The sequence below is a fragment of the Mandrillus leucophaeus genome, unplaced genomic scaffold, assembly GCF_000951045.1.
Source record: "Mandrillus leucophaeus isolate KB7577 unplaced genomic scaffold, Mleu.le_1.0 Scaffold1486, whole genome shotgun sequence".
Classification (NCBI taxonomy): Eukaryota; Metazoa; Chordata; class Mammalia; order Primates; family Cercopithecidae; genus Mandrillus; species Mandrillus leucophaeus.
This window is the reverse complement of record NW_012101461.1, coordinates 13,466-25,351: the sequence shown is the minus strand read 5'-3', so window position 1 is coordinate 25,351 and position 11,886 is coordinate 13,466. Positions and strand designations below refer to the sequence as shown.

General features: G+C 39.3%; 1 protein-coding gene across 1 annotated transcript in view; it reads left to right on the top strand.

The window, feature by feature from the left end:
* Positions 1–11,056, top strand: part of LOC105535615 (alpha-N-acetylneuraminide alpha-2,8-sialyltransferase) — a 97,360-nt gene extending 86,304 nt beyond the window's left edge. Inside the window, exons 3-4 of the mRNA XM_011974756.1 lie at positions 4,842–4,951; positions 10,781–11,056. Of these exons, the coding sequence (XP_011830146.1) occupies positions 4,842–4,951; positions 10,781–10,877 (207 nt within the window). The 3' untranslated portion in view covers positions 10,878–11,056. The remainder of the gene's footprint in view (positions 1–4,841; positions 4,952–10,780) is intronic.
* The last annotated feature ends 830 nt before the right edge of the window (positions 11,057–11,886 follow it).

Below are 11,886 nucleotides of genomic sequence, written 5' to 3'. Positions count from 1 at the left end.
TCATTACTATAGTTAACCTAATTTATCCTTGTGTTTAGAATAGATTTTTTAAAGTTAGCAAGAGTATTATAGTATATTATATTCTCAAATCCAGTAGATTATTTTCTTGCATAGGTACAAGGAGACACATTTGAAAAGACAGCGTGCAATGCCTTAATAAAAATATTCTCTGTTAAAATAATAATATTCATGTGGCAATGGATGACCAAACTTCTTTCTATATAAGTAGACTCAAAAAGGAAAACATCTTGTTCATACATCATTCTGGAAAACATGGACCATTGCCAAGCTGAGAAATTGAGGAGGTATTCTGTGCGTGTTAATGAGAGTATTATCTCAATTACTTTAAAAAAATCATAGTATTTTCTCAGTTAAGTTTTTTGTCTGTAAATGGGCTTTGGTGTGCTGTTATTGTTCACTGATGTATTATAAGTGCCCAGAGAGTACACTCAGGCACTCAAGAAATATTTATTGAAATGAAATGAAATTGCTTGTCAATAAAAAGTCAAAATGGCTTTGTTTTTAAACCCCTGGACTTCTGTTTGAGGGCTTTAGGGGGATGGTATTTTACTAGTGCATGGATAGAATAGCTAAGTTTTCTGTTAATAAAATTATTACTAATTTTTAAGGTAGTGTGATAAATTACTATTTTACCATGTTCTACAGAAACCATGAAATCTAGGCACTTCATGGCTTGAGCAAGCCAAGGAGACTCTGCTAGAAGGAGGAAAGAAATGAAAAAGGGAAGGAAGATGAATGGACTTCCATGCCACTGGCTTGGTTAGATGCTTGGCATCCACAAACTCATATAATTTCATGAAAACCTGTGTGAGGTTAGATCCCTTCTAGGACAGGAAGCAGAATACAGAGGGGTTTGACAGCCTATCTTCCAATTCCATAGTTCCACAGTATGGAAGTTAGGAGGTACTGTTTATATCTAGGACTATGTTGCTGCTTTCAAGATCTGTTTGTTTTGGGGCCAGATTCCTGACAGAAAACCTGGAATTCCCGGTCTAATAGGTTCAAGCAAGAACCACTCTTTAACAACAATTAAAGGGATTTTTAGTTGGCTTTTATAAAGCAAACTAAATATTAGTTGAGGATGAGTGAACCCAGATTTTTCAAATAAGCTATATGAAAATAAATATGCAAATGTACATGTATAGCTTACTCAGATCAGGTTTTTGTTCTTATCGCTGAACTAAATTTACCTTTTTCAGGGTCACCAGTGACCTTCCTATTGCTAAGTCCCATGGCAATTTTCAGCTCTTGTCTTACTTAATCTATCAGTAGCATTTGATGTATTTTTTTTTCCTTTCTTCTTGAGACACAGTTTTTTTTTAACTTGGACAATTCTTAGACCTCTTCTGTTTTCCATCTGCACTCATTCACCATCCAGTCTCCTGACTTTAAATACCCATGCTGATCACTGTCTATTTTCTATCTCCAGGAAAGACCAGCTCCCTGACTGCATAGTCATATATTCACTTGCCTACTTGACCTTGCCACCTGGGTATCTAAAGGACATCATGCACTTGACATATTTAAGATTGAACTCCAAATCGTTCCCCAGAAACCTGCTCCTCCTGTAATCTTCCATATGTTGGTAAATTGCAAGTCTATCTTTACAGTTGTTCAAGCCAGAACTCTTGGCATCATCCTTGATTTCTCTCTTTTTCTGTTGCCCTGTTTTCATTGTATCAGCAAATCCAGTTAGCTCTGTCTCCAGAATATGTCCAGAACCTAGCTACTTCTCACTATTCCTAGTGACAGTGATAGGGTAGTGTGAGAAGCAGCCAGATTCTGGACATATTCTGGTTCAACAGTTACCAAAATCTCTTACAAAACACTCCTATCTGGTCTCTCTCTTTCTGCCCATGACATTCTACAGCCTGTTCGCATAGCAGTATAGTGATTGCTCCAAAATATGTCATAATGTCACTCCTTTGCACACCCAACGTTGACTTGATTCTCATCTTAGAATAAAAATCTACGTCTTTACAATACCCTACAAGGCCCTTCAGAATGTATTCCCCAACCTCTCTGCTAGTCTACTGTCCGATATCCTTCCTACTTCTCCCTCCCTCGCTTCTTCATCTCCAGACACAACAGGATCTTTGCTCCCCCTTTCCCATCCCAGGAATGTTTTCTCCTTAGGGGTTCTGCCCCAGGGGTTCCCACAGAGATCTGTGAAGCTCACTACCTCATCTCCTACAGGAATTTGCTCACTGATCACCCTATTAAAATTGTCGTTCCTGTGTGGTGGCTCACTCCTATAATCCCAGCACTTTGGGAGGAAGAGGTGAGCCGATCACCTAAGGTCAGGAATTTGAGATTAGCCTAGCCAACCTAGTGAAACCCCATTTCTACTAAAATAAAATAAAATAAAATAAAAAAATACAAAAATTAGCTGGGCATGGTGACGTGTACCCGTAATCCTAGCTACTCAAGAGGCCGAGGCAGGAGAATCACTTGAACCCCGGAGGTGTGGGTTGCAATGAGCCGAGATCGTGCCACTGTACTCCAGCCTGGGTGACAGAGCGAGACTCTGTCTCAAAAGAAAATAATAATAATAATAATTGCAGTTGCTCTCCGAAAGCATCTCCTAATCCTTTCATGGCAATGCTTTCTTCCTTTCCAAAGCTTATGTCACCATCTGACCCACTGTTCATTTTACTCATTTATCTTTACTTATCGTCTGTTTTCCACAGTAGAATATAACCTCTGTGGGAACAGGAATTTTTGCTTATGTCCCTGTCACCCAGGGCAGTGCCTGATGCATAGTAGGCACTTTGTAAATACCTGTGGAATAAACAAACAGCTACTTTGAATATAAGCATTTAAATCTTCACCTAACAAATTATAGCTTTAACTGATGTTTTTCTAGTGTTGATTCCAAGCCCTCCTCTATTTCTTGCCCGTCCCTGCACTCTGGATCTGCTCTGATGTTTGTTGGGCTGGTCTCTGGTGCAGTAATGCAGGAAATTCTTAACTCTGCTGGCAAATGCTTAGACATTACACTTTAAGTACTGTATTTTTATCAACAATATTTCCATAGCTCTGGCTGTTCCTTTGACAACTAGAAATCAGAGGATTAAAATCCTCTTCTTGTGCTGCATTAAGTTGCCACCTCAGCTACCAATGAATACAGAAACACCTGGAATTTTATTTTTGGTTTAACTACTTCCTGCCTATATGAGGCCCTTACAGTGTATATTCATATACTTATGGAATTTATTCTTTTGGAATAACCCATATTATTTGCCTGAGATTCATCTAGGGTGGTTATTTTTGATGCCAGCTATATATATGTAAGGTCTTTCCCTAAAGAACTCCAGCTGCTCTGCGTTGTTTCAGCAAGCAGGAAATTCTGTACCTGGCAGTTCTTGCTGACCCAGCTAGAAGTGACCGAATGACGCATTTCACTTTCAGGGGCTATTGCTGGGTTTTCATATTCATTCTATAAATAGCACTTCAGGGAACACTCAGATACACTGAACATTTTCTTTGCAGTCCAGTTCAGTGCTGGCAGAAGGAAGGTCACATGCTATCTGGTTCTGCACAAGCCACTTGCCCCTTAGTGGATCCTAAGTTCCAGACAGACCCACCCAGAGTGTTCATTAGCTCATAAACACAGCATTACTCTCAGCAAATACTTCTGTGCCATTGTTTGTGCTGCGTTCCGTGCCTGGAGGAATCCTACGTATTCTTTATTATTATTATTATGATTATTATTATAATACTTTAAGTTCTAGGGTACATGTGCACAATGTGCAGGTTTGTTACATATGTATACATGTGCCATGTTGGTGTGCTGCACCCATTAACTCGTCATTTACGTTAGGTATATCTCCTAATGCTATTCCTCCCTACTTCCCCCTCCCCCCAATAGGCCCCAGTGTGTGATGTTCCCCTTCCTGTGTCCAGGTAAATCATGCTGCTATAAAGACACAGGCACACGTATGTTTATTGCAACACTATTCACAATAGCAAAGACTTGGAATCAACCCAAATGTCCATCAGTGACAGACTGGATTAAGAAAATGTGGCACACATATACACCGTGGAATACTATGCAGCCATAAAAAAGGATGAGTTTGTTTCCTTTGTAGGGACATGGATGCAGCTGGAAACCATCATCCTACGTATTCTTTAAGGTTCAGCTCAGGTGAGAAAGCTTTCCCTGAGTTGGCTCAGCAGAAACACCTTCTTCTTCCTTGTGGATTGCCCCATAACATTCGGTCAGTATCTCTTTGGCAGCAACTTCAGCATTATAATAGAGTTTGTTACCTAGGTATATATTTTCACACTCTCATCATCCCTTTCTCTCCTCACATCCCGAACTGTGAACCCTCAGGCCTGTGACTTCTGTCGCATGTATCTCTCCCCAACAGTTAGCAAAGGAAATATTCAGAAACATTTGTTGAGTGAATGGCCGATTGTATGAATGAATGAGTTTGCAATCACAGAGGAGAAAGGAGCTCATTTGTTTCCAGCTTAATGGCTTTAAAAATAATCCTGTGTTTAGTTTGTGTTTTTTTTTTTTTAATTTCCCTAGCAAACACCTTCTACTATGTGCATGGCCAATTGGAGATGAAAAAAAAAATGTTGTTATATTTAAATACACTTCAGGGAGGCTTTTTAAAATTTTGCTTTTTAAATTCCAAGGCAACAGACGAGTTTGTTCCTTACAAACTTCTTGGCATCTTTCTTTTCACATGCTCTTTTTTGCTCGACCCAGTCTTCAGTCAAATTCCTCCAAAGGGTCTGCTGTAAACAATGATTTTGTGAGCAGTTGTGTGTTCTTTGCAGTGAAAACCCGCCTTGTTTTCTGTTGCTAGGCAACCCCATTCCAGCTGCCATTGAAGAAATGCGCGGTGGTGGGAAATGGTGGGATTCTGAAGAAGAGTGGCTGTGGCCGTCAAATAGATGAAGCAAATTTTGTCATGCGGTAAGAGAGAGCACCCACAGCGCGGCCTCTGCCTTCTCTCCTTTTTCCCCACCCCTCCCATAAGCCCTGGGGCTTTTCAAAACTAGTCACTTGTGATTAATCAGTTGTAGCACGCTCCTTAGCTTCACTTCCAGCTCATAGACAAGTGAGTTTAGGAGAGAGGTAAGGGGAATGAGGGAACATGCCCCGAGAAAGTACAAAGCCGAGAAGGCTCAGGCGGAACAGAGATACCCACTCTGCTGTGAATAAAGGGAACAGGGGAAAGTGGAAAATCTCACATCTCATTTTAGATTGTACAGCCAGGTGATTCTGACTTTTTAAATTGTTCTTTTCCTTAAGGGCAACTCTCTGTGAATAAATGTTTTAATGGATTCATTTTATTCTATACCATATTCTTCGTTTTTCACCAAAGCATGTGTAAGTAGCAAGTGGGATCTGAAGACAGATTAAATCTTTGAGTGAGTGGGAAAACTGGAACAAAGAAACAGGGGTAAATTTCAAACAAGGAGGATGCTTGGTAAAGGGACTGAGCAGATTGGTGATGTGCACATCTGTTCCAGGAAAAACAGGAGGCCCCTGCAGGAGATGAAAAGGAATTGCTGAGACATATTCAGCCAGGGGCAGAGACTGCCAAACTGTAGTGGCAGCAGCCTGCACTGCTGGGTGATTCTGCCCAGACATGCTTACCAGCCAGGCATAGAAGGAAAGACAGCAAGTGATTCGATAAAGACAGGTTTGGGATTATCTGGGTGAGAGGGAAGAAGGACAGGGAGTGACAACTTGGAGGGCTCTGGCTGGAGAGAGTGTAAAGTAACACACCTTGAAATCTGGGCTGGGCAGGAAGAGAGCTCTGAGATGAGTGAAAGAGAAAGGAAAGGGAAAAATGATGGGGTCATTCAGAGCAGGGGTGAGGTAAGTTGTGGCTCCTGGCTGTGAATGAAGGAGACGTGGAATAAGAAGAAGCAGCTAAAGTCAAAGAATGGCTTTCTGGAGGGCAAGATTTCAGAGCTCAGGGTATCTGGGGGATGAGTGGACATGTTGTAGAAAAAGAAAACATTTGTTATTGAGAAAATAAAGGAACCTTGAGGATAGACTCTGAGAGGCCTTTCAGGTGGACCCTCAAGTCTCATTGAGGTAGAAATGACTATGAACCAAGTGCCAGCAGACTCTGTGGCCAGGAAGGGTGAAGACCGCAGCAACACCAAGGACAGAAAGCTGGGCGAGATTTTGTATTCCTGTTTATTTTTAGGTATAAATGAGTAACAGTCTAGGAGTGGAAAAAAGGTAGCCGAGAGAATGCTAAGCCACCTCTGAGACCTGAGCTAAGTGGGAGAGGGAAGAGTAAAGACTTTATTTGAGAGAGTTTCAAGAGAAGCCATGTACTTGTGGGGGCTAAGTTCTCTCTCGGAGTTAGTCTCCTTGAAAGACATTTTTTTCTCACTTGTTGAAGCCTGCAGGAGAGTCTAGATCCTTGTCTACCCACCTTTCCTTCGTACAGGTACCCCCAGCATAGTTTTTCCTCTATAGTGCAGTTTTTCTTTTCAATATATACAAATAATAGAAACATGGAAAAAGTCAAATGTAATTCTTTTAGTTCCAGTCAATGCAACACCTGCTCACTGAGCACCCATAACCTATGGGCCTTGAGCTGGCTCTGGGAATGGTGTGCTGAACAATCCTGTCATGAATTTATGTCCTAGAGATGTGCTTGCTACCGTGGGGGAGTTCAGACACACAGGAGCTTCTCAAGAGAAGTGGTGTCTGAGCTGAGTCTTCTCTTCACATCACCCTAAGCAGAGAAACAACCCAAGGGTCCAAGGTGAGAACGACAGCAAGTGCTGTTGCAATGTCATGAACAGTGGGGAGAATGGCTTGAGATGGAGCCAGAGAGGTGTTTAAGGTATTGGAGTGGAGAAAATCACCTAGAGAGCATGAATAGGTGAGAGCAGAGCCCTGAGCCACCTTCAGGCACCCTCTTCAGTATTTTGGCATTAGGTGAGGCTGAGGAGCCAGCAAAGAACACAGAGAGGTAGGAGACAAGTCCTTGCTGTTGTTGACTAGGTCTGTGACCTACAGTGCATTATTTTACCCTTGCTGGGGCCCGGCTTTCTAATTTGTAGGAGGAAGCAGAGTAGTCAGTTCCTCAGGCCCTTCCCACTATGGCAACTCTTACTCTATCTATGACTGTATGAATACCGTATAATTGTAACACCGTTTATGAAGTTTAGTTTATATTTTCAAATTGCTCTTGAGTATTATTAGTTTATGTGCTCTTTCCAAAAATTATGTAAGAAAGAAGGAATACATAGTATTCAACTCACGGATTCAAAGAAGTTAAGTGATTTCAAGTGGCCTTGATACACGTGGAAGTGTAAATACACTTCGTGCAGTATAATAAATGTATTTTTGTATTATTCATGAGTGTGTATGTGTGTGTGTCATCCATTTGTGAAGATGGACATGTACTAACATGTAGAAGACTAGGCTTAGGCACCATAGAGTGTTATCTATTATTTCCAGTGGGCCATATTTATCACAAGTAAACAAGACTTTGTTGGCTTTATATGCAATCTGATGTTGATATATTCAAGTTCAGAATTAAAGGGTGCTTCTGATTAGAGTGCCTGGCACAATATTGAGCATAATGTTTCTAAAATATGAGGAGATGAGGGTTGAAAGAATTCAAAGAAGGTAGCACCATAACAAGAACTATGTATGCATATGCCTTTGATTTAATTTCAAGAATAGTGCTGTTTTATGACACATTTTAATTTTTAAAAGCCTTATGTATAGTTTAAATTATAGGAGTAATAAAAGTCGATAAATTATTTTAAAATTATTTGACCATTTGCAGATCTATTAATAAATCATTGCTTAATATGCATTTTGGGGCATGCTTAATATATCGAGATATTATATATTCAAAATGTAACATTTAATGAATAAATGTAGATTAGAAAGCATGTCGTATGTCTGGTCCTAGACTGTAGGGTGTGTGATGAACAGATGTACTGAGAGACAACATCAAAAAGTAGTGCTGCCTGTACACAGTGATGTACCAGATTACAGTTCAAAGTGTCTTCTAGGAGTAGGATACAACAATTTCATAATTTTCTCTGCTTAAATGTTTTCAAACACATCTTCTAGTGCTGAAAATCAATTTCCCATTTCTCAAAGTAAGCATTTGCTCTGTAGCCAAAAGCAATACTTTAAAAAATAATATTGTTGAATTCAATTTATTGGGAAGGTTTACCAGACAAAAGTTAACAGGGATTGCATCCTCAAAAGGAACTGGTTAACTTGGGGACATGAATGAGGGAACATAATTTTGGTGCCTTTTGAATTATGCTCAAATGTATGTTTTGTATACTCACATATATATAAAAAATGTAAAGGGATTTTGTGATTTTTCTACTTTAAGATTTCTTTCTATCAAGCCCATTTCCCACTTACTTCCACATCCCAATTCAAAGAATATTCATTTCTTGTTAATTCTCTGATCAGATCTCTTTTAAGATCATGAGTACAGTTGCTAAGACACTTCAGTCATTAATATTTGTTAATTGTGCCAACAGCGATAAGGCAAACTTTGAAACATTTTACACCACAAATATGCCTTATTAAAACAATTTGACTTTATTAAATGTGCCTTTTGTGTACATCTTTGTAATTATCAATTTATGAGTTGAGGAACTAAAATTATGGTGTGCTTTTCCTGAGAGAAGAGATACAGGAAAGTGTCACAGATATTTGCACTTAAAGAAAAAGTTTACCCAGAACTTACACCAAAATGTATTGTCGTTATTTTCTGGAAATACATCAAAATTCATATAAAATGTTATCTTTATGATTTTAAGCATGAATCCCTCTGTTCTAGACGATAATAAATAACTGCAAGTTTTTCTTGAGCTATTACTCTGTGGCAGTAGATATGAAAAGACCCAGACACATGAGCCATGGAACACACAGGAAAACAAAGTGTTTACTCATGAAAACCAGTTCGTTTAATAATGACAAAACACGTTGACAGCACTCTCCAGCAATACTCAGAATTTACAGTTTTAGCATAACGTAGCTGATTCTCACATGCTTCCAAGGGCAATTAAGATCAAAGCTGCTTTAAGAGACAAGTATCCAAATTTTAGTCTGTGTTTTATCCTGGAAGTCATCTTCCTCTTTGCAAAGATCAATTAAATCACAAGACCACAATCCGTTACCACAACCGGATGAGCCTGGCTGTTGATGCATAAACTCACTCCCTCATGAGAATCCTCAGGAAACACCACATGGGATATGGGGCAACCACTCTATCTACTCTTGTACATACCTCAAGAGTAGGTTCTCTGACTTGGGCTCCACCCCCAAGCACTGTGTGCTTTCAGTGGGCATTCAGCAAAAGCCACTGACTGGTTAACTGACCTGTTGGCAGCTACCAGAAAAAACAGTATCTTATCACCAAAGAGCAGATAAAAAGAAGCTTCTAAATCAACTGAGACAAGTTTCTGCCTAGGATGCTTTGATGTGGTGACGCTCACAGGGTAAATAAGAGACAAAATCAGAGAACCTGAGCTGATCAGCTGAGTGGGTGCCTGGATACTGGGGGTAATTTGTAGGGAAAATTTAGTTGTTGGGGAACTAGCAGAGACTGCAATATTTGTAAGATATCTTTACCTACAAGTAAGTGATGCTTTGGTTTACTGAAGTGATAAAAAGTTACAGATGCCCTAATGTGGTAGGAATCAAGTTAGACATATGGTTGGAGAGGAGAAATGAGGACTCAGTAATAAAAGAAAGCTTAATGGAAACTATAGGTCCAATTGGCATTTTCATAGATAATAAATGTATATTTAATTATTTTTGTATGCTATATCTGATTTGTGATATTTTTTAATATTTACTAAGTGTACACATCAAGGTTAGGGAATTTTTTTTATTGCATACCGTTTTTAATCCTTACAACAATTCAATAAAAGAGGAAAAATCATCATCCTCATGTTGTGTAATGGAAAAACTGAAGTCAGGCAAATAAATTAACTTGCCTAATGTTCCACAGGCAGAAAGCCATGGGATTTGAATTTGGGGTGGTCATATTTCCCATTGTAAGCATTTATAAGACATGGCGGCCAAGGAAAGGAACTAGGGCAGGGTGGTGTTTTGGGAGTGGGAGTGGAGTGGCTACTCCCATCACCAGGGAAACATCACCCGTACTCTTTCCTTTGGCTGAACTGGGATGGTGGATCACTGCATTTATTTGGATGATGAGCCATTATGCCTTCACCAATAATCAGCCTGTGCATTGGCCACACACACAGTCAGACATGCTGTGATTTAAGTGAATAGCACATGGCCCTGAATGCACTTTTATAATTTAGATTTTGGAAAAAGAAAGAAAAACACCAGGAAATATATTAATTCTTCCCTGTCTTTTGAGGTTTATGAGTGTGCAGAGGTACTGTAGGTCCCATGTCCTCTAATGTACCACACTGTCCTGAGCTCTAATTCAGGTCTAAGAATGTCTGTCCTACCCTCTCAAAAATATTTTGAATGGAAGAAATACCTCCTAGTTACTGTCTCTTTCTTTTTGTAGATCATTTACCCCTTTGGCTGACATTATCTTTCTTCCTAAACAGGAGTGGTTTTTATGATAGCATTTGGAAGATGCTGATAGTTAATTATTCATCTAATGTCTATTGAAAGGGAGAGGTGGTTAAAAAAAGAAACAGTTACTTGTGAATTGAGCTAGAATTAATAAAATTTCTATTTGTATTATTCTAACTGATGATTTAAAATATGCGAATCATTCCAAAATGTTTGTTCTTGTTTCTCTAGATGCAATCTCCCTCCTTTGTCAAGTGAATACACTAAAGATGTTGGATCCAAAAGTCATTTAGTGACAGCTAACCCCAGCATAATTCGGCAAAGGTAAGAGTTTATGACTTCTGTTTGTGATGAATGAAGATGAAGTCTTCTCAAGTACTTAGCATCTCAAAGGCAGTGAGCATAGTTCAGTTTGGGAAATTAAGAGGAAAACCATCCGGACAGGCAGGAAGGATGAAGAAGGGAATTGTAAATAAGGAAAGCAGGATTATGGGAATCCAAACAGTATTTTATGCTTCCTCTGGAATTCTGTTTCTTGCCTTTAGAGATGGTAGAAATAACAAGAAGATCAATTGTTTTGCTCAAAGAACAGCACAATATTCTGCTTCCTCATTACTGCTACTTTTCAATTTGTTGACTTCGGTCCCAATTTATTGATTGGCAACTGTGAACTGAATTAATATCAAGAATAAAAACAAAGCAATGGCTAATCCATTACATTGCTTTGGCCAATCCATGCATGCTTTAAAATAGCAATATTGTCAGAATGTACAAGAATATGTGGTTATAGTATACTATATCACATTACATTATATTATATTCCATCATATTTGGGAGAGCAGTTGTAAAATTCTTGTTCTAGTATCAATTCCAGAAATCTTGAAATTCCCTGGAATCTGGGAAGCTGCTGTGGGAGCTTCGGCGGGGGCGGGGTCAGTCTCTAATTGATGAAGTGCATCAGCGAGCTATCAGCTGTTTCTCCAAGGACTGTTCATTGTAGAGAAGGAGGAATCAAGCATTGCTTTAGGTCCATCTGTGTCCCTAGCAATTAGGAGTGAAATATCCAGATGTTCTGGGCCCAGGCGCTTGTCATCTAAATAAGTCCCATCCAAGTGAACGGCATGTGTGTTCACTTTTTCACAGTGTGGCACTACTTGTTTTGGTTCATAAGTATTCCCATAAAATACATATCTAGAAATGCAATCAGCTTTTAATTTTGGGAGATATTGTTAAATTACCCTCCCCAAAATGTACCATTTATCTTCAATAATGGATAAGACTGATTGTTACCCATATGGAAAAACAATACTATTTGTGGAAAAAAAGGATACATTATA